This window comes from Pseudorca crassidens, chromosome 2 (assembly GCF_039906515.1).
Source record: "Pseudorca crassidens isolate mPseCra1 chromosome 2, mPseCra1.hap1, whole genome shotgun sequence".
NCBI lineage: Eukaryota > Metazoa > Chordata > Mammalia > Artiodactyla > Delphinidae > Pseudorca > Pseudorca crassidens.
The window spans coordinates 59906264-59932918 of record NC_090297.1 but is presented as its reverse complement, the minus strand read 5'-3'; the positions used below and the strand labels follow the sequence as shown (position 1 = coordinate 59932918).

Genomic DNA, 26655 nt, shown 5'->3' with positions numbered 1-26655 from the left:
TTCTCTCTTTTTATATCACTATTAATTTAGAAAAGAAAATAACTTCCTTTCTGCAAAGTGATACTATCATTTCTCATTTTATAGAAGAAAGTCAAGTTTTTGGTTTTCTTTATGGTATTACAGCTCATAAAAATCGCCATTTGTTGAAGATTTTATGCTTTGCCAGGCCCCATACTCACTTCACGTACGTTATGTTATTTAATCTATAACAATGAAGAAAAATTACCACAAGGTCAGTAGTTAACAAAAATAAGATGTAGGTAAAACAGTCCGACAAGGTAGATGGTATCTCCTAGATGGGGGAGAAACTGAGATTGAAAACCTTCCCCAAACTCAAATTCAAATTTAAATCTGCCTGATTCTAAACCTCTACAGCTTTCCACTACACCAGACATTTCACTGCTAATTGCTCTTCATCTCAGCAACTAGAGTTCTAGTGAAATTTTGGAGCTGACCTCTGAAGTTAAATATACCATCCAGCAGGCAAAAACTGTGAGCTTACATTATTCATATCCTTGGCTTCTCTTCTTTTCCATCAGCACTCAGCACCTGACTGTTCACTATCTATGGAGTCTAGTCAAGGGCCTCTTCACCACCTACATCAGCACCTCTAACAACAGAATACAACCAAAACAATTTTTTATCTTCATAATTCAGATGAATTTTGTGTTTGATTCCATAACATATTCACTTTTCTCTCTTAGAAATCTTTTACTTAATTGTCAACCTAGAAAAATGTACTACATGTATGCTATAGTAGATGCTAACATATCTGTACTAATTTTTGGAAGCAAATGTTCACATGTTGATTTTTACATATTACTATAGGTCAGTTTTGTGTTAGGTCAACTTCATTGTAATCACACTGACATAATCCCATGTTTCTATATCAAGTTGAGAATAGCCTGACTTCCCAGGAGTCCCTGGTCAAGAATTGGATCATGAAATTGTTCTAAGCCTCATAAACACTCTAGAGAAATTATTTCTCTAGAAATTTAGAGGATCAATATATAGAAAACCAAGCAAATAAAAAATGAAGCAAATTTAGGAAAAAAATACACTAGAGAAATAATCCTCCATCAATTTCCTAAAGGCTGATTTCATTCTGGGAGTCCAAATTGCTGCATTAGTAGAATGCTCTCTCTGATTTAGAACCACTTCATATACTAAGGACGTAGCTGGGAAATGAATAATACTAAAACCTGTATTAATCAGTTAACTATTATAAGAACAATTGAAAAGAATAGATAGCAGATACTGACCCTCCTTTATAAATTTACGTTTTCATTTTTTATGTCATTTAATTTGCTCAAATCATACCTTATAATTTACTTGAGCATCAGACATTCACATTTACCAATGTGTCTTATGGATCATTTTCAAAAGAAAGTACCATAATATGGTCAGATTTGGTCAATGCTACCAAAAGGTTAACCCCTGGTGCTTCTTCTATTCCAGCTCAATTCTCTTATTTTTCTTTTTATTATTTTGAAATTAATTTTTATTTTTATAAAAGCATTATATCAATTCATTGCATCTTATCGTTTGCATCTTATCATTCCTCCTCTAAAGGTAGTTGCTTTAAACTGTTTAAGATACTATTTCTTGTATTTTCGTCTATATTTCTAGAGAACACAATGTGTTTTTACTTCTTGTTTATCAATTGCAGACATTGCCTATTTATTTCATATATTGCAGTTGAAAAGTCATATCACTTTGCACCACCACAACCACCATCACTCTCTTTTTCTTCATCTTCTCATTATACTTACATCTGAATTTTTGGTTAAATCAGTAATGTTTGTTTGCACATTGTGTTTGTTTTTTACTCATACTTTTTTTTTCCCCTGAAGTTTCTTCACTTTTTATTTGCTTGGTTTTCTATGCATATATCTTTAATTGTTTCCAAATGCTCCAGCAGCTCTGACAAATGCCCAACAGTAATATTTCAAAATGCTAAAGCTCATCAGATTTTGCTAGGCCCACATTTTATTCTGGAGGACTTTACTCCTGCACCCAGTATAGCCAGCTCCAGTATGGGCAGATAGCTCTGTCACTGTGATGCACACATGGCTTCCACAGATACTCATTTGCTACTCCACTGAATTGGGCTCTGGTTTCCTGGATCTCATACCTTCCTTCTTTTGGTTCACTTTCACATCCTCTAGTAGAAAACTGGGAGTCACCTGTGACTCATTTTTCTCCTTACCCAGAAATCAAGATATCAAACAGATGACCAAACCCAGTAAATTCTGCCTCCCCAAATCCTCTCCAATATGTGTCCATTGTGTAATCTTTAGGGTCACTACCCTGGGCCAGGCCACCATCACCTCTCAGATTCCTACAAGCTCTGCCTAACTGGTCTCCTTGCCTCTGGGTTTAACCTTTTATGTCTATTCTTAGTGCAGCTAGAACTATCTTTCTAAAATATATATCTGATCTTGCTGCTACCCAGGTAAAACTTTAAATGAATTTCCACAAATCTCAGTATAAAATTCAAACTCTGTATCTTAGCATGGAAGGCCTTTACAATTTCTCCAGCCTCATTTCTCCCATTGTCTCTTTTGCACTACATTTTTAAGCAATACTTAACCTACAGTTTCTTACTTATCTGTGTCTTAGTTGCAATGATATTCCTCAAGGGGAACTCCACTGAATGTTTCCAAAACACCCATTGTGTCCCACCCATCATAGTAGACAGCATGAAACATACTTGATGCAATTACTTGTTCAATGTCTGTTTTTCTTGCTAAAGAGTACCTAAATCCATTCAGTCATTATTTTCCCAGTGACTAGCAAGTATCTGGCACAGAGTAAGTATTTTTTCATGAAGAAATTAATGAATATACATACTCGGTTGCAAACTCAATTTCCTATAGGACCTAGATGGGTAACTTCATTGTTGGGGGCAGCCTGAGTGGGATCTGTGGCAAACTAGATCTGCTCCATCAAAAGAGCCTATTGATATGAGACACTAAGTCCCACCTAACTGCTACCAACTAAGCATATGCACACCTCCAGATCTTCCTTTTTTTTTTTTTTTTTTTTTTAAATAGAGGCCAGGAATCTGGACTTTTTTGGTAAAAGTTGGTATTTTACAAGTTGGCTACAGCTCATTTTCAAAAATAGGCCAAACAAAACATGGCTGCTTATTTCTGATCTCTGGTTGAAAGATAGTTTTGTATTGCCAGCCTTGCTCCGATGAGGCTCAGTTTGAGATCTCTCAGCATCTTTTGGGGTCTTTGTGAGAATGCTCGTCTGATAGCTCACATTTTGCATCTAAAGCAGAATTTGTCATGTTTTTGTACACAATAGCCCCTTCCAATATATTTTTAATAATATCATTTTTAATATCATTTTAATTGTATCAGTTCTCTAACTTGAAAATTATATCATCCTTGATTCCTCCTTCTTGTTTATCCTCCAGTCTAGACAAATGCTAAATTCTAGAAGGAAGGTCTTCTTTCAGATTAGTCAAGCGGAAAGGACATGGGATTTGGAGTAACATTCTATTGCTAGTCCATAGTTTCTATTCTATGGACTTTGCCATTTTCTAGTTGTATAACATTTGGTAAATTCTTTTAAACTCATTGTGCTTCAGTGTCCTTGGACTTAAAATTAGGATAATGAAACTTATTTGTCAGAGTTGCTCTAAGGACAAAAGAGCTACTTCATATGAAGTGCCTAGCACAGAGTAGATGCTCAATAAATGTTGAATTTCCTGTCTTATGCTCTTTTCTTACCTCTTCCATCTGTCTTCTTTTCCTTTTCTACTGCTAATACACTGGTCCAGGCATGTGAGCTAATATGAGTTTAGAGGAACTTGGCTTTTGCATCTGTTTCTCAACTACCTGCCACTTCAAGGAAAAACTTCACAAAATATAGGTAATTTATATACTTAGGAACCTTAATTCCTTTGTAAATTATATTCCTCTGTAACCCTAAGCTTCACATACCTCATTCTCCTATGCTCTCAGCTCACAGTAGGATTGCCACTTGTCATCTTCTTGGTTCACTGATTCCAGTATTTCTTTAACATATTGAAACCACTATCATTTGAATTAAATTTCAATATCCATCATGTCCCTTAAGTCCTACCAACCATCATCATCTGTACCCATATTTTCTTTCTTCTCTCTTATTAAAATGGATGAAATGTGCCTGTTCCTCTCAAAGGCAACCCCTTCATGCATTCTGTGTATCCTGTGTCCTTTTGCCTTCAGGACTTTGCTTATATAATTATCCCATCAATTTCCTTCATTTAGTTTCTCCCCCCTTTCTTCTAATTTATTCTTACTAGTGTACAAATGTGCTTTAATGTCATTGATCTTAAAAAACAAATAAACAAAGCTTATTTTGACCTCAAACTTCTCTCTAGCTTGTCTCATTTCTCTGCTTTCTCTCAACAAAACCTCTTAAGAGAGATGTATATATCATATACATATATACATATATACATATATATCCACCATTGTCTCTTCAACCCACTTCATTGGGTTTCCACCCAACTAATCCTATCAAGGTCACCAATTACTTCTATACTAGCAAGTACAATGGTACCTCTTCTGATCTAAGTCAATTTCTTCTCTTAAAACATCTCTGTTCTTAGCTTCCATGACAACAGCACATGGGTTCCTCCAATATCCATAGCAACTCTTTATCTCCTTGCTTTCCTAATTTATCAATGGAAACTCTTTCTAAATCCCTTTTCAGGCTTTAATCTCCTATCTCCCAAATCCATTCTAATAGCAAATCCTATTAACTTTACCTACAGAGCATGCTTCTATTTTCTTCACTACCACCAATCTAGTTGAAACTACCAACTTCTCACCCATATAACTACTGTAGCCTCTAATCTCCTTGCTTCCACTCTTAACTTACCACAATGTATTCCCACATTGCATCCAAAGTGGCATTTAAAAATATATATATATGTTATTTAAGATCACCATTAAAAAAATTCTTCAGTGGCCCCCTATCTCACTTTGGATAAAATCTTAAGCCCTTTCCTCGCTTGCTTGAACTTACAGGATTTAGCTCCACTGTTTATCTACATCTCCTACTGCACCTTATACAGCTTTCTCCTCACTCATTACACATCCATCTTCTTTCTGTTCTTTGAACATGCCTCATATATTCCTACCCTAGAGTATTTCCTCTGCCTGGAATGCTCTTTCTCAGATCTGCATGGTTGACTCCCCCTGTCATCCAAAGCACAACATAAAGGGTCACTCCTTAGAGAGGCATCTACTGTCCTCTCAACCTAAAGCAGTCTCTCAGCAATTTCCTTGCTTTAATTTCATCATGATACTTGCCATTATCTAACATTTTCTCTTAAATATTATTTTCATTCCTTTTTTGCAGGAATGTAACTTTTGTGAGAACAGGAAGTTGTTGGTCTTGCTCAATAATGTATCTCCAGCTCTAGAAGAGTTGTCTACACATATTTGATACTCAGGAAAGGTTTGCTGAATGAATGAACAAATCAATGGATATATTTTACCTAAAATTTGTTTTCTATATAATTTCCAAAAAACTGGCAGTAAAAATCAGCAAATGAGTTTCATTCTCATTGAAATTTCAGTGAGATTTGATATTTGGGTAAAGGTTAGCAATAAATGATGGGATGAGTAAGTCTTTAGTTGGAAGATAAACCAGTTCAAAAACTGACTGGGCTACTACAGAAGTCCCAGTTTCTCACTGACACACATAATAAAGAGTTGTTGGTACTATCAACTTTTGAAACAATAAAACATTGTAAACAAAAATAGAAATCTGAGTAAGAAAAAAATATCTAAAGTTTTCCACATATAAACAATGTTTTTTATAAATTTGTCCTACATCTTACTTTCCTTTGGACCCCTAGAGAGTCCATCTACATTATTTATTGAAAAAAAAAAACAAACCTACACATTTGAATGCCAAAATGATTGCAATAAAAGAACAGATTTGGATAAAGACGTTCCAGGCAAGAGATTAAACAGTTAGATTTTTATTATTTATGCATCACTCACGTGACAATTTTATTTTGGACATGGTTTTTATCATATTCAGATGAATTCTATACCTTTGGTGCTGGAGGACAAAGTAAATTCACACTATGCACACTGAACACCTTTGAGGGAGTAAGAGAGTTGGAAAAGGCCATTCTTTTCACCTTTATTGGATCTTCAGAGAGCCCTCCATAGCTATATGTGGAGCTACTTACGTAACATTTCATGGTTATAGACAATTCTATGTTTCTACAAGACAAACACTTAAGGAATTACCTGTTAATGTGAAATTTGTTTTTAAAAATGAGGCAACTTTATTAAAGAAGTGGCAGCTTTTATATTCTGCATTTGAAAATTTAGCCCATGTTTAATCTAGAGCAAATCTTTTCATATTTTTTACACATGACAATTGTTTAATCAGCAACTATAGTGATTCAAGTAGTTTCTTTTACTTTGAAAGATTCCTCTTGAGTAGAAGAAAAAAATAATCAATGATCATTCAAGCTTTGATAAACAAATCATAATTACGAACAAGCAACTCAGAATTTGTCCCCCTAAAACATTTCTTCTCTGGCTCCTTTGATGTCATTAGACTTCTCACAAAATAAGCAAGTGCCCTTGATTTCAAACAATTTTATTTAAAGGTGTAAGAAAAACACGGCTTCAGGCTCCCGAATTCTAAGTATCAGACATCAGTGAATTAAAAGAAGAAAGAATCAATAAAATTGCAGATATATGATGTGTAGAATACTGGAGGACACTTTGTTTTTTTTTGGCTTATCTGGAATCCATTTCCCTTTTTCCATTAGAACATCAACCTTCTTTTTAAGAGCATCCTTAATTGTATAATAATATTTTGGGAGGCATCTGGAATTTGAATCTTGAATAAATGTCATGGTTACATGGGGGTGTTTGGAGGTACACTCCTCACAAGAGCAGCAGTGTGTGGTCCGTACTGTCATTGTGCTGTGAATTCTGTGCAGCAACTCAGAGCTCTCTTGGTTTCTACCCTTTTTTTTCATGTAAAGGTCTTCAGGCTCCTATTGATTTTGAGCCTGAGATATATTTTGAATAAATGTTCATCTTTACCATACCTTTTTATGGCCTATAATAAAAAATAAAATAAAATAAAATAAAAAACTGACACAACTGTAAATCCATATTAAATAGTAAATCATAGCCATTTGTTGACCAATTAACATTTTCTTGTTATTGTAGTACTGTATTTGTCTAAATTTATGTTAAAGAAGCCAATCAACTTCATTAAACATATGCCCTTTCTTATCAAAATAAACTATTTCTCTTAGCTCAAGAGTTATATATCACTTTGCCGTTTTTATAGGGCTTTCATGTACTTTATATTATTTGGTGCTCATGGCGATCCTAGGAGATGGGCAGAAATAAATTTGTTAGCATCTAATGCAGAAGAGGAAACTAAGGTTCAAAGGGGTTAAGTAAGATGTCTAAAGTCACATGATGAGCTCATTTCAGAACTTGTGTTAAACCTAGGTCTTCTCTCTTCAGAATTTACATTTACTGTAGTACTTCTGTGATAATAACCAGTAACTACAGTCACTACTCTGTTTGTCAGAATACTTCCTTATATTGTTCATCATTTTTATCTATTTAAAATGAATCTCAGATGAGTGAATCACAAAATGTTAATTGTGAAAGGAATTTTAGAGGGCTTTTTTCACCCTCTACTACCATCATGTAAAAGTATATTCTTTGACATCCCTCCTTTGACTGCTTCTAGAGTCAAAGAGCACATTTCTTAACTTGGGAAAATATTATGTCGAAGCTCTATTTTATATGGATAAAGTACTTAGAGTTTGGGAGTAAGAAAAAATGCAGAGTGTACTATATTAAGTAGTGGATTATGGAGGAGCCACAAAAATTATCTCACCTCACTTCAACCCCAAGAATCAGCATCAAAAGTTAAGAAAAGGAAAAAAAACAAATTAAATGAGAGAGTTTGATTTTCTCTGTTCTCTGCAGATATGTGCCCACATTTCCTGTCCTTCCCTACCTCTGGCCACTGTCAGAGGTCTTACTCTGCAAAATAATACACACTGTTTCAGAGGGAGTTATGCCGATGTTTTATAACAATGAAAACTTATTTCGCAGTATCTTACTACTGGTTAACACTATTGAATTGTACTCGAAATCTTCTAGAGATATAATTGAGCCTAAAGTTTTGTTGGGGAAGTGAGTGACAGTGGTGGGCATTGTTATTTTGTGTAAGATAATGGGTAAAGCTTCTCTAGGAAGGTGATACTTGAGCAAAGACCTGAAGGAAATGAAGCAGCAGGCCATGTGGAAGAGCACTAGCAGAGGAAATAGTGGGCACCAAATCTCTGAGTGGAGAGCTTGCTTGGCTTTTATGTATAGGCTCGGTACAAACAACTCCAACATAGTTGTCAGAACCCGTTCATTGGTCATTAACTTGGAGCTCTATTTTACCTGCTGGATGCTGGCAAATTATTCAGGTACATTTTTGTTGCTTATTTATTTTCTTAAAAGTCCGTGGGGATTTCTTCCATTTCATGGCCAATGACTGGATCCAAGCCATGACAAAATTTTCACCAGTCTAAAATATCCCTCTTTGATAAAGTTTTCTCTGTTTTATAGTGGATGATCAATGTCTTAGTTATACAGCCCTGCATGAGTGGTCAACACAGAATCGTGAGCACCATGCAAGTGTTTTTCGGTAGCCCTTGCCTGGCACCTGGCTTCTCAATGTCTGTTTTCTTCCCAGAAGAAGCAACTGCCGATATGGAGGTGCTTGTTTTTTCTAGCATCTCTTAGCTCACTGACAATATTCTACACTAGACGTAATATTGTTAAGATGATGAAGCATCTGGGAAGCATGTCCTGGAAGAGCGGTCTAAGGAACTTGGAAACTTGTCTTGGAAAACAGAACTCTAAGGCAAAACAGAACTCTAAGGGACTCTATGAATTCCTTTAAAATATTTTAAGGATCAAGGCAGTAATGCCAGAAGCATAATTCCTCATCCAGGGAAGGCAGGTCTTAATAATCTTAGTAGCACTCTGAGTGCCCAGCCAAGTTTTAGATGGATAGATAGGTGAATGGATCTACACCATTAATATACTGCAGAACTTTCTAACAATCAGAACTTTCCAATAATACAATGGTCTACTTCTTAATTGAGTGACTTCTTCCATAATAGAAAGGTTCATGAAGAGGTTGGATGACTACTATAATAGAAATAAGAGGTAGACATTTCTGCACTGGGGGCACAGTTGGACTAGTTACTAGCTATAGGTTCTTGGAAAGCAGTGGTCCCTGGCAACACTCATGGGGCACAAAGCCAAACTTTAGAGATACATTTTGACTTGTTACCGTAGCATAATCTCTTCTATCCTAACTAACACATAGTCTTTGGTTTTAGTTTTGGATAGGAATTTAATATCCCATGTGGCCTAAGATAAGTTAATTAACTTTTCTGGCCTTGATTTGCTTATTATAATAATTGAGGGCTTAAATAAAATAACTTCCAAAGTTGCATTTACTCAAAAATGACATAACGTGATTCTGTGAATCAAGGAAATTCTCTGGGGAAGTGGTGGTATTAGCCCTCACAAATGTGCAGGTGTAGCTATTTGGGTCAATAACCTATCACCAAATATGCGCAGAGGATTGTTTTTCTAGAAGATGTCTTTGGAGATTTCAGTTAGAAATGACATCATGCCACAACATTTTTTGAGAGAGTCAATACCCAGAACTATCTTGAAATGTTACAAAATCTTACTATTGTACCCAGGGTAATTAACATGGAAATTTTCCTTTATCTATGGGAGGAGAATGATAAATACCAATTATTGATTTTTTTCTATTGCAGGTACTCCACAAACATTATCACACCAAGTACCCTACCCTCCTATGTATCTACCTATGTATGTATGTATGTATGTATGTATCTATCTATCTATCTGTATAATCCCAGGAGTTGATGATATTATTTTCCCAGCTAAACAGTTTCTCCCAGTTTCTGAAGAAACTGAGGCTTTCAGAAAATAAAATACCTTCCCAACCAATTAGCAGTGCTAGGATCTAATCCCAGGTTTGTCTGAGTCCAAATCCTAAATTCTTAATCTCTAGAATACTTCTGGGTAGTTTATATGGGGAAAACTTTGTAAGTACAGTACTGCAGATTTAGTCCCGTCCTCTTTTATACATGGATAAATTAACCTCTTCTACCAAATCCACTCTGTGTCTTTCAATTTTGGTCACATATTGACTTTACCAAAATTATTTCTTTAATCTTTTTTAAAGTTCCTCTTCAGTTTCAAGAAGTTTCTCTGTAAGTTTTCTCTTTATTGCTCTTTTTTTTCACATTTGTCTTCCCACTCTATTACTTCATATATAATATACATATGTGATCGTCTCTTACTCTGTCTATAATTTTAAGTTTCCAGTTCCAAATAACAAGCAAAGCAGTACTAAATTATAAGCTGTGTGGGTTTCTATCACTGTGTGAAAGGCATGTTATTTTGTATTTTTACCTTTCACTACAAAAAATTAAGCAACACAGATTGAACTATTCCTAATCAAAACACTACCTGTTCTTTCATATCTATTTTTTGCATCTTTTCTGACACACTCTTGACATTCTTTTCCTAATGCCATTAACCTTGACTCTGTTCCCTACCTGCTTTATAAGAATGTACAGTACAGACTCTTGGCCAGCTAGAACATTCTCAGTATAAAATATCTGAATGAAAATAATTTTTAAAATGTATAAAAGGTAATTCTTGCCGTAATGTAATATTAAGAATACAAATAGTTATCTCATTACTCAATAAATCTCAAATCACAATGGTAATAATGTCAAAATAATACCAAGAAAACAGTAAAATAAGATGGCAGACAAAAAATACTTCATTTAATCTAACTGTGAAAGGTTTAAATCCCCTAAGGGCTCAATACTTTGCCTACAAGTCCTTACAAACTTTGATTAAGAGGAACTTTTCCTCACAAAACAGCGATTTTATAGCATTTTGTTTGTAGTGTACATTGTGGTAATCTCTCCAACAGTTCTTCCACCTCATTTCCTTGTGTTGCTGCCAGTAAGCACAACTCTACAGAGGTGGCCCATCATTGTTTAACCCAATTAGAGTAATTTCATTTTTCTTGACATAGTGGATCCCATAGCAAATGGACTGGATCAACAATGAACATGTGACACAATTAAGGTCAATGAGACCTAAGGACAAGTTAACTGAAGAATTCTGGGGGAGACACTTCTCGTCCTTCTCAGAAAAAGAAAAAGTTTTCAGAGGCCAAAAATTTCTAATTTGGGATGCTGTGGACGTGCACACTAGAACAGTTCTAGTCATTCTGCCCCATGAGGGAAAGCCAGCCTCAGAATAAAGCTGATCCCACACAAAGCAAATAGAAACATACCAAGTCTGGAGCTTGTTCTGAGATGCATTTTCCACTTCTGTGAGCCAATCAAGCCTATTTCTTGTTTAAATCAGTTTGGATTGGTTTTTGTATTACTTGAAACACACATAATGAGCCCTAATTGATATGTCAGTCCTTTTGTTTCTTAATTTACCTATTTTTCTAATAATGCACAAATATATCCATGTATTATTGTAATCAAATCTCAAGTCAGATAATTTAGATCATATCTCAATATCAGATACTTTAGAAAAAAGGAACTTACAGGGTTGTTTTAGGAAACTAATAATATTGAACTTTGGGAGTCAAAGAAACCTTGAGAGATTATGTGAAAGGTCTTTGAAATACATAAATCATACCAATAACAAAAGACAACTATTTCTCCTGAATTCTAATACATTGCAAAAGTGTTATCAAATCCTTGGTTCACTTGTATTATTTTTATTTATTGTTAATCCAAGCTCTCTTCATTAAGCCCCTAGTGACTGACTTGATATGTAAAACTCTCCAATGGCATTTTCTGCCTGATGCATCAAGTCAAACAATGCTGTGTAACTCTCAAGACCTTTCATAATCTGGGTTCCCTCTGTTCTCCCTACTCTACCTACATATGTCAGCACTTGCCCACTTGCACCTGCAGCTGCAGACTCTTCACAGCTTTGCTGCTCCTCTCCTCTCCCTCTACATATATTCCATCTTAGTTTTTGCATCTGTACTTTTTGGTCAGGCCCTTCCCCAACCCCTCCAAGAGTGGAACTCTTCTCTATACACAAGCTCTCCCACAGGATTTGGTTCTTTGGCCCTGATTATACTTTATTGTGTATTCACATCTAACGCTTCAGTTTTCTCTGTGATTAGGTTGTCAGATCCTTGAGAGCAAGGGTTGAGATTTATTTCTATTATAACCCCCCTAAAGCTTCAAATACTGTGTAGCAGAGTAGATATTAAATGAGTATGTACTTGATTAATTAACCATATTTTTACTATTTGTCTTACAGACTCTGTTGCATGCATCTAGAAAAAGATTTTAAATGGCTGGATTGCCCTAGGGCTGCCAGATTTAATAAATAAAAATATAAAATGCCCAGTTAAATTTTAATTTCAAAGAAATAACAAACTGTTTTGTGTTTTAGTATAAGTATACCCAAAGCAATATTTGGGATAGAATTATACTGAAAAATGGCCTGTGTTTTAGTTTAAAAGTTACACTCTACTGGATGTCCTTTATTTCATCTGGCAATTCTAGATTGACCTGATCTAAAAAAAACAAAACTTTGTGCTTAATTTCTTAATTTAGAGCTAAATGCCACATTTATGAATTGCTTAACTTTATGTAGTCTTACTAATCAAGTCCTATAGTACATGAAGTTCTCTGCATTGTTTCATCTAGCAGTAACAACACATAGATTGAGTATCCATTATGTGAAGGTCACCATGTATCCTCCTGTACAGGGAGTCAAAGATGAAGAATGAAAGATTCATCTAAGATGAATAAGATCTTTCCCTCTACCCTCAAGTAATTCATAGCCTGGTGGAAGACACAGCCCATTTCAGTCCAGCCTCCACTTATGTGCAATCTGGATGTTAATCCATATGGCCAAAATCTTTTAGGTCTGGTTCAGCCCTCCTGGGCAAAGATTCAAGATGACACCATACACACAGGTGGTCAAAAATGAAGGATATTGGTTTTGAAGTACACATTAAATAGTTCCTGTCTCTGAAGTGTTATATAAACACTGTAATCCATTATCCTAAATGAAAACAATCATTCAAAAATCCTTTTGATCAGAGCATTTTACTCTGCTTTTGATATTAACTTAGTTTTTTTGATGGGAGATTTTTTTTTCTGGTTCTTGGATATTTAACATGCATTTTTTTTAGCGCAAGCAATGGAAATGTATTGCATGACATTTTCCCCCTCTTAGCCATTAAGTTCTTCACGGGTGAATGCCATTCCAGCTACTTAACCTGAGTCACTTATTTAGGTGAACAATAGGATCCAATGATTTAGATTTTGAACCTTCTGCTGTGTGGCCTTAGTCTGCTGTAACTAATCTCTCCAGTGTTTTCTGGTCATAGGAGACATTTTCTTTGCATAGCACAAGATCATAATGGCAGTGCATATGTATGTGTGTGTAAAGTTTGACATTAGTTAAAAAATTTTAGCTACACTATATGTATAAGTTGTATGCCATATAAATTCAGTGATGTTTGTAATAACCAAAAATTTCAAATTCTAGAAATAACAGCATGTTTTTCATAATAGTATACTTGACTCTTCGTGTGTGTGTGTGTGTGTGTGTGTGTATGTAAAAGCATTTCTTAGACTTGTAACATATAATTCAAGGTTTTAAAACAATGTCACCTTAACATACAACATACAAATTTTCAGTTCTGGAATAAAGAGTACCATATTTTCCCTTTCTTTTCTAAACATAAGCTATTGAGCTCAACCTACCAACCTGTTATTTTCTTGGAGATCATCTTCAGTTAAAATAAAAAGGCATATTACATAAAATTATGATTTCAATGGAGTTTAATTGGTTATTGGCATATTACATGAAGTTGCAAATGGAGTCACATTAAAAGGTAATGAGAATATTGGGAAAAGTTATATTAATTTGAATGATTTGTCAATTACCTAGATAGAAGGCTGTAGTTAGCATTATCATTATGCCAAGTCTCTGGAGTTATGAAATACTCATTTGAAGTATATATTTTAGGTTTTCAAAACTTACCTTTGGTAGCTCTTCAATTTGATTGGCATCTAGGTAAAGTTCCTCTAATGTCCGTTCAAAGTTAAAGACCTCCTTTGGCACCTGCTGAAGGCTGCAGTGGGAGTAATCTAAAACTGAGATGATTTCTTCTTCACCTCGGAAACATCGGCACGGCACCAGACGGCCGATGATTTTCCGCTTGGTGGTCATCTCCAGGCACTGCACTAGAGAAAAACAGAAAAAAAAACCAACTGCTTAACTACCTGCCTTTGGAAGGCATTCTTATAATATTTAAAGCTTAGAAATTTACTTATGTTGTATATTTTATAATTATATAATGCCTTAAAGAAGTTTACATAAGACATGCACATGCAATAGATCATTTAATCCTTAAATAGCTCTCCAAGCTATGTAAAGACATGTTCTTATTCCCATTTAACAAATAAAGAAATGGATTCAGAAAGGGTCAGAATCCCATAATCACACAGTTTTGGAATGGCAGAACTGGGCCAGAATACAATCCTGACTTAGCACAATGCTTACATTCACACTTGAAACATAGAACTATATGTTTTTTTTAAAATTTTATACAAATTGCAGTGCAGAACATAAACCTCCAGAATTTGTTGGAGAAAAACACATTTCTCTCATTTCTGCAAAATAGTCAAGTTTTACCCATAAGGTTTATGATATCCTCTTTTTGACTCAAATTTATTCCATTAATCAATAATTATTTATTGGGCTTCCCTGGTGGCGTAGTGGTTGAGAGTCTGCCTGCTGATGCAGGGGACACGGGTTCATGTCCCGGTCCAGGAAGATCCCACATGCTGTGGGGCGGCTGGGCCCATGAGCCATGGCTGCTGAGCCTGCGCGTCCTGAGCCTGTGCTCCACAATGGGAGAGGCCACAACAGTGAGAGGCCCACGTACAGCAAAAAAAAAAAAAATAATAATAATAATTTATTATAACTAATATGCTCCAAGCATTGAACTAGGTACTGGGGATAGAGATGAACTGAACAAAGCTCCTATTGGAGCTACAGTTATTCACTTCAGAATAAGAATCTGTCCCTATGAATCCTTTTATTTTAATGGGAGAGAACAATCATGGCAGAAATTTCTGACATCCTGGCATGTCTTTCTCTAGGTTAAAATGACCAAATGCCATGAAATCTTGCACAAAATTGATATCATGGCATCTATAACACTTTATTAAAGTTACTGTTTTTCATGTCATTCTTTCCTTAGACTGCAAGGCTATTGAGGGTAGTAACTGTGTTTTGTTCATTTTTACATTTGTATTGGTTCTTGACATATAGTAGATATTCAATAACAAATGTAAAATGAACAAATCAGTTCATGAATGAATAGATGGATACATTTGGGACTCTCTCCCCAACCACCAACAGATACTGATAATTTGCTTGAAAAATTTCTCATTCTAACTAAAATGTCACTATCTCTGTGAATGTCTTCCAGGATAAATGAATAGTGTCTTCCTCTGAGCTCCCAGGGCACTAATCACATTGCTTCCTAATTATGTGTACTATTTCCTTGTGTACTGGGTGAGTTCTTGAAGGAGAGGATCTTGTCTTATTCATCTTTGAATTCACAATAACAGTACACAGTTTGCCATCTGCAGAAATAGTACTGAATGAGCATCAATTTGAAACTCGCATTTTATTCATTGATTTGTTTTTACTTATCAGCATAAACTTATTGCCGAAACAGAAAGTAGTGATAGTTCACAAAAATAATATAGCATTTTGTTTTGAAATGGCTTAGATTAAATCAAATTTGGAGGCAAATGAATACAATATGCTTGAGAGATGTTGAAAGTGCAGCCCAAAGCCATTTTTATTCCTCCTTTTACTTATGAAATTAATAAAATTATATTTTGGGACAGGTTCATGAGTCAGCTCTTATAGAAGGTTATAAGAACATGGTAATCTTTAGAAGGTTTAACTAAAAACATTAAAAAAGATGGTCTTTCCTCTCCATTACTTTCTATCTCTTGAACTCCTACACTTCTCATTTATGGGAGCTTGAATCACAAGGTTTTGTAACTTTTATTTTACTCGACTTTCCTTGAAAGCCCTGATTGTAGGTTGATCTCTACATGGGATCTAGCACATATCAAGCAGCCAGTAAATGCATCTAGTAAATATATGACATATATTAGGTACCTAGTTCATATTTGTTGAGGTTATTGCAGTTGTAAAGGTAAGTGATGATGGCTCAGGCTATGATAGTGGCAGTGAGGATGGGGAGAAGTGATAGACTGGAAAGGTATTTAAGAAGCAGAATCCAAAGTGTGGGTAATGGATTAGATGAGAGGTGGAAGGGGTGCTGTGGAGAGAGGGAGAAGTCTTGAAAAATTCCCAGGTTTTTAATTTATCACTAGTAGCCACATTGATTACCCAGCTGTGATGCCGTCAAGCTGGCTCAAGGTGTGTATCCTGTCTGTCTCTATGACTCACAGGTGAGGAATCAATTGTTCATATTTTGTTTTTGCCCAGTTCCTTGCACTCACCCTTTTATGCTGAACCTTGTAGCTATTTCTTGATACCCATCTGTTGCTGCAATTGCAAATTTTTTATTATGAAGAGAAAAAAGAGAATATCCAGGCCTGGACCTGAACCATTTGGCCAGAGAATCCACTGTCCGCTAAGACTTTTGCAATTTAATTCACTTAGGACTGCTTTCCCTTTTGTTGATCAAAAATGTAGGCTCTTCTGGTCCTCTTTTTGGTCCCTTGTCTCATTCTTACAATGTGCTGAGCTTTCCCCCTGACCCAACTTCTCTTTCCTTCAATCCCACTAAACTCTGAAATTGTGCCTTATGTCATGATCAATAACTTCATTGATCCTCTCCACTGAAGTCTTCCTCCCCTTCATAGTCTCAACTAAAACATGGTTCACTTATAGCCTTTAAAAGTGGAGCATGCTGATTTTCTCATACCTTAAACACACTTCAAGGTTGGAAAGTAGAATTGATATCCTCCCTTGCTCTCTAAAAATTATTAATCTTCTCTCATCCTAAAAAATGTCCTGCTCCTCTGATGGTCTCATTACCTGGTAGTAACATCTTTCTACTCTTTTTCATATCATTCATTACCACCTCTAGAACCCATTGATGACTTTGGTATCTGATTCATGGACTATCTCTCAATTGGAACTCCTTCCATTCCTGATTTATGCTCCCTACACATTATAGCTTTCAACTTTTTTTCCATCTTAAATTTCTAAGTAACTTGATTATAGTGCTACTCCATTAATTTTTCCCTTGCAGATATCTAGGTAGTTTACATTTCTTCTAACAAAGTTTCAATAAACTTCTAACCAACCAAAATATATATAGCAATTTTGTTTTAAATTAATAGTACTTATTTTATTATAGCTATAAATATCACTGTAATTCAGTCACATTTTATTTCTTCTGCATCTTATTCTTTAAAAATTGCTTTTTTTTTCTTTGTTTGGTTTGTCTATGTGTCTTTTTTTTTTTTTTTAATTTTATTTATTTATTTATTTATCTATTTTGACTGTGTTGGGTCTTCGTTTCTGTGCGAGGGCTTTCTCTAGTTGCGGCGAGTGGGGGCCACTCTTCATCACGGTGCGTGGGCCTCTCACTGTCGCGGGCTCTCTTGCAGAGCACAAGCTCCAGACGCGCAGGCTCAGTAGCTGTGGCTCACAGGCCTAGTTTCTCCGCGGCATGTGGGATCTTCCCAGAGCAGGGCTCGAACCTGTGTCCCCTGCATTCGCAGGCAGACTCTCAACCACTGCGCCACCAGGGAAGCCCTATGTGTCTTTCATTAATTCAATTTCCTATCTCCTCTTCTCTTGATATAGTGAAAAACGTGTAATCTGTCTTATTTCCCCCTGGAATAATCTTTTAGGAGCACTATATCTTCCTGCTTCAGTCTGGAGTGGTCACTTTACTTTTCTAGACCTGATATGTGTGTGTGTGTGTGTGTGTGTGTGTGTGTGTGTGTGTGTGTGTGAGATCCTGGAATTTCTCTTCACTGTCATTCTGTGAATTTTATATTTCCTTCCGTTTTATTCCTACTTCCTGAACCCCATGTCTTTTCTTTCTAGACTTATTGGACTATAACATCCAATGGTGAAATATAACATCCAGTAACTTACTGAGAAAGAATCTACAGTAGGAACATTTTTGAGACCTCTGCATATACAAACATGATTTCATTTCACCCACAAACAATTGAAAGTTTGGCTGGATATATACTTCTAGGTCAGAAATAATTTTCTTTATAAATTAGAAGGCATTTTTAAAGTATTATTTTCTAGCTTTTAAGGTTGCTGTCAGGAAATCCAGCTCTATTACTATTCAAAATCCTGTTTTACGCCCACCTTCCCCTCTCCCAAAATATTTTAGAACTTTTATTCTTAGTCTTTTGAAATTTCATGACAATGTACTTTGATGTGTTTTTATCCATTGTACTGGGTACTAAATGGGCCCTTTCACGTTGGAAGCATTTATTGTTAAATTGTGTTAAATTTTCTGTTATTATTTAATTGATGATTTCCTCCTCCTCTTCATTGTTTCTATTTTCTTTTCCTGTAATCCTGATTAGTTGAATGTAGGAAATGTCTGGTAATTTAATTATTTTTTCTCTTGTAATTTCCATGTCTTTGTTTTTTTATTTTATTTTCTGGAAGATTTTCTCAACTTCATCTTCTAAATACATCTCCTGTATTATCTTTTATTAGATAACATATTTTTATTGTCCAAAAATTAGTTGTTGCTTCCTAAATGCATGTTCCTTTTTAGCAGTATCATGATTGTATTTCAGGGCGCTATATCATTTCATTTCTCTAAGAAGATATTAGCTATAGACTTTTTTTTGCCTTTTCCCCCTGCTCCTTGCATTTTTTTCTGAGTTCCATTTTCTGTTTGTTTCGTTTCATCTTTATTTTTCATGATAGGGGTCTTCCACAAATATCTGGTGATCCCTGGCTGTCCTTCAATATTGAAGAGTGACTCTCTAAAGAACTAATTGGAAGCTTTGTATGCATAATAGGTATCACTGCAGGACGATTGGCAGCAAGCCAAAGAATATTCTGGTCTTCAGCCTGAGGCATAGCTATGAAACAGGAGGGAAGGAGGCAGGGCACAACCTTTAAAAGAATGACATAGCCATAGTACATGATGAAAACTAGTGAGAACCAACTAGGTACAAGATGGCGGAAGATTCAACTTCCAGTGGACCTTGAGCATAATTACTCACACATTGTAATACATTAGCATGCTAAATGACACTCCCACAGGTGCCATGACAGTTTCAAGGCTGACCATAAAAGGCCAAAAAGTGGGTGGTAGCCGAATTCCTGGAAATCTCTGCCCATTCCCCAAAATAATTGGAATAATCCTCCCACTCATTAGCCTCTGAAATATGCAGCCCATAAAAACTAACCATGCCATATTTCGAGGCCTCTTGCCTCTTGCCTTCCAAGAGTGCTCACACTCTGTCTGTCGAGTGTGTTTCTGTCTAAATAAATCTGATTCTTACCTATCACTTCGTCTCTGAATTCTTTGGTGATGAAGAAAGACCTTAATTTCACTGGGAAGAGCTATGCAGTTTTGTAAATAAGGATTTAAGTCGATTTTTCTATTTTCAGTACTAAGTCTCCTCAGTTCTTTGTCTGGTACCTGTTGTCTCCAAGACTCTAAGGAGGACTATGAAGCAAATCAATTTCTACATCCCTTTGTGGGTGCTTTATAATGTAACTGACAATGTACTTTTTATATACGTGAATATAAACTACATCTTCTTTCCCTGTCTTCTTAAAATTTGTTGAAATCTCTTATCTCCTAGTGTCTTCTTTTCAATTTTCTCTCTCCTTGTGAGTATATGCATTTTAAAATTTCTTTTAGTTTAGTGCAATTTTGGTTGTAAGTATAGGTCAATAAGGAAGGTGGGAGATTAACTTCCATGTTTAAAAGAAAGTTTTCCTTTAAGCCCTTTCATACTTTTAATCCCTTCTTACTTGACCTATTAGGAGCATTGGACAGAGAATTATATTTTTCTTTCAGAAACACTCTCTTCCTTTGGCTCCCCTGACTTCACAATCTTCTGACATTTATCCTTCCACTTTGGTTCCTCAATTTCAATCTTTTAAGAAGATCCATCTTCTCTACCAAATATTGACATTTATAGTATTAGAGAGTTATTCCCTGGCTAGGCTTGTTGCCCTTCTAATTGTACACTCTCTCCCTTTCAATCTTTATAGTCTCACTCACCTTTCCCAACTCTTTTCATTTAACTTTGATGAGTGATAGCTATAAATCTTTTCAAATTTCTACTCAAATTTATTTCCCTCATCAATTCCACTTTGTGTTTTATGAGCATCTCAAACATAACATGTTAAAAATTGAAGTGATGCTCTTCAAAGGTATGGAGTCCATCATCGTAGTCAAGACCTTGGACACTGAAGCCAACTCCCTGGCTGTGTGACTCTCAGCACATATTTAACCTCTATCAATTTAGTCATCTCTAAGATAACAGAGTACATACCAAGCTCATAGAATTGTGTCTTCAAGTTTTAAGCATTCACTAAGTGTTGGCAATTACTGTTCTGCCCAAACCTCCTCCTCCTCCTCCTGTGCTCTCAGTCTCAGTGAATGGCAATACAGTTCACCTAGTTTCTCAAGATGGAAAGCTTGGCAATGTTCTTGACTCCTCTCATGCCCTCACTTCCCACATCCAACAATCACCAAGTCCTAATCCTTCCATAGCCTAAACATATCCTGATTCAGGTCTGTTTTTATTAATTTCAACTGCCTAACAACATAGTTCAAACTCTTTTCTCTTGCATATGTACCTGTCTCTCTATTGTTCTCCCAACACAGTGAACATGGGGTGACCTTTAAAAACACAAACATTATTATGTCACCTTCTTGTTTCAAATACTTCAATGATTCCTCTCTGCCCTCCAGACAGTCTCAAGTCTTTATTGCGGCTTAAAATAATGGTACTCTGGCCTGACTGCTGTCTTCCACACTCACACCCAGCTCTCTGTGCAGCCTGGCCAGGTACCACGCTTATTGTTTTCTTTGCTCTTCTTATTCATGGCTTCTTTTGCATTTCTAGGACTACATGATCTTTCTTCTACTGGGGCCTTCAGAAATAGGGCTGCCTTTGCACAGGGTACATTTCCTTGCTCTTTAAAAAAAAAAATAGATTAGAAGGGAAAGTAGCCTCTCTTTATTTAATATGTTCCAACTCTGTATGTCCTCATCTCTATATGTTTCAATTATATGCTGCCATACCCTTTGATCACATTTTAATTACATATTCAAATCAATCTTGTTCACTAGATTGAAACTTCTGTGAGGACAGGGACCATGTCTAGCCTTTAAACACTGTATATTTCCAGTAACTTTAGTATCTAGTTCAGAGTAGATACTTTAAAAACATTAACTGTATTAATAAATGAATATGGTAAGTAAAGATGATTATAATGACTTTTATTTGTATAGTCCTTGCAAAATTTCAAAACAATTTACAATTTATCACCTTTTTTTCTTGATGAATAAGCATTCATATATTATTTTCTGTATTTCACTAATAAACTAATTAAGGTTTAGTGAGTCTGTAATGTGCATAAGGTCACACACAGAGTGATTAGTAGAATTGAGGTTAGATCTCATTTTTCTTGACCCCAAAGTTATCATTTTTTCCCATTAGCAGACCCTGCATTACATTTACAGTGATACACATAGATCAGCATATGAGAATTTATCAAACATGAGTTTACTAGTTGTTCTATACCAAACACACACACACACACACACACACACTCACACACTTGATAGTTATTTACACATAGACTACTTCATAGGTGCAAACAGAATGATGGGGTAGCAGTGAGGGAAATAACATTGTTCTTTTATCTGGTGATAAGAGTTTAAACATTTTTTTGCATGTCAAAAGTATGAAAATACAGTAGGGTAGAATAAGTAGAGCATAACATACAAGAAAGCACATAAATGTTACATACATAATATATAGAAGCAACTTTTGCTTTTTCCTGAAACATGACCATTTCCCAGTATACTGTAGAAGCATGTGGCTTCACATCTAGTGTATGGACTTTGACTCAGAAGCAACCAGACTTCTTGTTTTACTACTATCCTTAGCAAACACCCAAAAGAGGAATTCTTAGATTTTCAGTTTTTCAAAGGGATTTAAAAAGGCAAGAGGAAAACAAGTTTTCATCTCTTCCTGTTAAAGTCCTTCCAATAAATTCCTTAAGTCAAAGATAAGAATATTATCTTTTTTGGATTCTCACTGCATGGATTCTCTTCTCTCTTGAATCATATATATATATATATATATATTATATATATATAATATATATATAATATATATATATATTTTAAAATCTGAATTGAATAGCTAAAGGGATTTTTCTTTTTCTATAGCCACAGCATACAGTCAACAGTCTCCCTTTCAACACTCTCCCTGAGTCAAATGTATTTAAGTAGCAGGGCTCGCTAACATGGCCTAACATAGGTGAAACAGCAAAAAGACTTATCTTGCTACAGTCATCAGGTCCTTCTCTATTCATAATTTAAACCAAAGAGAATTTCAATCACTTGAGAATTATGCCTACAGTAGTTGACCCAAGCAATAAGAATATATGTATCAAAACACCTGATTTCCAGTACCACTGCATTCTCTAGGATTTTAGACCCATGTATGCCAATGTTACCCTTGCCTAATATTTCATCCCTGGAAAGTTAAAGGGATAAGGGAAAGTTCAATCTTTCCAAGATTTCTTGTGATAAATACTCTGGCTGTCCTCATTAGTTGGCACAGTCTTACATTTTTCAAATGACAAATGTTTCTAATTTATTCACTGAGAAACCCTTTGCTTCACTAAATGTGCCACAGGGATATGGAAACCTGCCAAACTCTCTCCATGTCCTACTTCAAGAAACATCTTTAAAACCATTACCTAATCTGAAGTAGTCTCTAAAACTCCCTTATCAAGACAACATACATGGTGATTCTTGGACTTCAAGTGGAGCATCTGAGGTTTGTTTGTTTTTTGATTGTTGAAATGTTCACATTTCAAAAATACTCATATTTCATGGGTTTGTTTTCATCTTATCATTACAATATCTGAAAGCCTGAAATTGTTATCCATAATTTGATTTGATATCATTACAAGGAAACCAGTTTGTCTTCACGAAGATCAATGGACTGTTATTAGGATAAACACATTAGTGGTCTTTAATGCTGATATTATCACATCAGCAATCAAAACAAGAAATCAAGAAGGAAAGCATGGTGTCTGGTACCAAGAAAAAGCTTTTCTAATAGTTCTAATTCTGCCTTTAGACAAGTGAGTTCTTTTAAGAATAGCAATGTTTCCATTCTCCTTCCTCACATATTTCCCAGGAATTTTAATCCACTGACTTCAGAAAGTCTCTTTCTATGAATGATTCCTAATATAAACCATCATCCCTGATTTAGTTTCTAACTGCTTGATGAGCCACCTATCTTTAAATAAAACTCAACTTGTCTAAAGGATAACGTGAAAAATATTTACTAAGTTCCTACTCTGTACCAGACACTGTGCTTTCCCTCTTGATTTCTTGCTTTGATTAGTTGTGTTTTAATTCTCTTAATGCTGTACCTTGGAGTCATCTTTTACTACTCCTTTCTTTCCTTCTGTATTAGACATTCAATGTCTTCCCTTTCCTTTCCTTACCATTCAATCTAGTTCAGATCCATACTATCTCCTAGTAGTACTGCCCAAAGTAATACAGTACGAAAGTATACTATTTCCAGACATCTTTCCTTTACAATCATTTATGCAGCAAATATTTATTAAGTGTCTACAATGTGCTGGGTACTGGGTTATATGGTGGGAAAAAACAGTGGGTAAAAGAGCTACGTTCCCTGCTCTAATAAATTTCCTGGATAGTGAGGGAGATAAATATTGAACAAAAAATTAAGCAAATAAATCCATACTTGTACATTGTAATAATTGCTTTAAAAGAAAATATTAGAGTTTTATCCATTTTATATATTTACACATTAAGTATCTTGATTAATCCCCTAAAATGCATGTCCATTCCCCAGTTCTAAAAGCTTCACTGTGTCTACATTTTCAATAGCAGTATTTCCCAGTCCATGTCCCTGGGTCGTATCTCTTCTAAGAAGTAAGCACTGTGCATTAGCAAATTAAGGGCTCAGAGAGGTTTTGTGACAAAGAAATATGCTTATTTTTGTTCAAACTAGTGTTTCTTAAACCACTTAAAATTTAAAACATGTAAAATGTTATAGTTTATCACCATAATTAGGAATTAGTCTTCTGAATCATACATTTTAGGAAAGCCTGGTCTATAAGATTCTTTAGCTTGACAATCAAGCTCTCTATAATCTACTTTTCAGCTGTTTTATCTAGTACTTCCAAGTCTGTGCTCTACCTTAAACCACTCCCAATACTTAATGTCCCTGATCCACTTTCTTCATCTATACAATCCTGCCAAACTATGGTAGTACCATTATATCTTTATAAATCATGTTGAGTAATTTTATTTATTGGTTATTATAATTTGTTCGCAGGTATTAAAACATCACAGTAGCTGATGTTAAAGAAGCTTGTGTTTTGGAACTTCTGGGAATGGCAAATAGAATTCTTTGTTTTACTCTTTAATTTAAGTCCTTGTCTACTAGTCACAGTGTGCTCCAGTAGAAAAGAGATCCACAGAATCTGAGTTTGGATCACTTATTGAAGCTCAAATTCTTCTTTTTAAAGTCTTCTCTAACTGTTCCAGACTATAAATAATGCTGCTCTCCTTGTCTTCCTCCTCTTCCTTACTATTATTATTGTCATATTAACACTAATTACTCTAAAGAACATCAACATAAGGCTTATAGAATCAATCTGAAAAAAACCTCGAGACAAGATTTGTACTGAGTAGTAGAATTTACGATCTTACTAAAAAATCTTTCCTTATTTTTACATAGGTGAAAAACAATATTTTAATATCTTGTCCTTCTTTCTCCACACATCCTCTCCTAGAATTTTTATCTACTGACTTACTTAAATATGCAAACATGACTGTAGAGGACAGTAGAAAGCAAACTTCAAGCTTAGCTTTAAAATGGCTCAAGTTCAGGAAAAAGTTCTAATTCTATAATAAAATGTTACAGCTATGTTTCTTGAAGAATTTTGCTTTTAGGCAAGTTGTGAACCTGAGCCATGAGCAGTATGAAGAAACAAATTTCTAAGTATTAGGGTACTCTCAAAGATCTAACTTTCAAAATGTGGTAACCTAAAGTAATGAGTCTCTGGAATAATATCTGAAGACTTGTTTATACAGAGGTACAGAATAAGAAAATAGAAGAGAAGTAGTCAGATATAGGCAATTTAATTAATAGTATCTTAGGTTTGTTTGGAACCTTAGTCTAATCACTTGTCTCATCCTTGAATAAATTACTCAGATGATGGTCTTATACCTTAATATCTCTTGACATATTTTTATTTTGAGATATAAGGTAATGATTTATGTTCTTAATGATGACTGAGTTATTATGAAAAAGATCAATTATTCAGCATGATTTATTGAGAAGCCAGAGATATGTATAGTACATTTAGAGGTAGTTTAATTAAATATTTTATTTAATAAAACTTGCAGTATATGATGGTTAATATTTAGTTTTGTAAAAATTTCACCTTATGTGAAACACTTTACTCCACACTTTATTCAAAAGATTTGAGTAGGAGTTTCAGTAGGAGCCAGTAAGAAAGCATTTTCCATGCAGTTGTCTCAGCTCAGGGATCCTTGCCTTTTGTGATGTGACACAATGTCAATATGGTGCCCTTCACAAGACACGATGAAAGACCCATGTTTTCAATCTGATATAAACAACTTAGATAAAGCATTTTTAAATGGCATTTCATGCAGCTTTATATTCATTCTTCAATCATAAGTACAGATAACTTCTGATATTATCTCTGTTTATTAATATTTTAATTAATTCTGATGATGATGGTACTTGTGCTTTCAGGATAGAGCAAATGTTGCAATTTTGAAACTCAACTAAATAAACAGGACTTCTGGAGATAATCTTTTAATCAATTAAGTTTCTTTGGGTATAAATCTAGGCAATTACTTTATAATTGGAAAGATTTTAAGAGATTCATGAAAGATAAACGCCTGCTTGAGGTCACACTCGGGCTGAAAGAAGAGTTAAAAATAAAAGAAAAATTAATTTAAAAAGCTTTCTGCAAGGAAGTTAAAGGCATGTGAGAATGCACTCATAGATTTAATAGTAGTTAAATGAAAAGTTCATGAAAGCTTAACATGGAAGAATCAGAGGCTCATTTTAAAATTGAAATATTTTGTTATGATTCTGAATGTTTTCATTGTTAGTCTCTCATATGAGATTAAAAGAATAATTTCAAACAAGAATTTAAAACATCCTGAGTATTTAAATACTTATCTTTATTAATTTTGTAAGTACTATATGTTATA

At 35.0% G+C, this 26655-nt stretch overlaps 1 protein-coding gene across 7 annotated transcripts in view; it reads right to left on the bottom strand.

Annotated features, from left to right (window-relative positions):
* The window catches only part of LRRC7 (leucine rich repeat containing 7), a 501952-nt gene that overhangs the window by 296428 nt on the left and 178869 nt on the right, over positions 1–26655 (bottom strand). For all 7 annotated transcript variants that reach the window (XM_067726544.1, XM_067726541.1, XM_067726540.1 and 4 more), the window contains one exon: positions 14160–14362. In XM_067726544.1, the coding sequence (XP_067582645.1) occupies positions 14160–14362 (203 nt within the window). The remainder of the gene's footprint in view (positions 1–14159; positions 14363–26655) is intronic.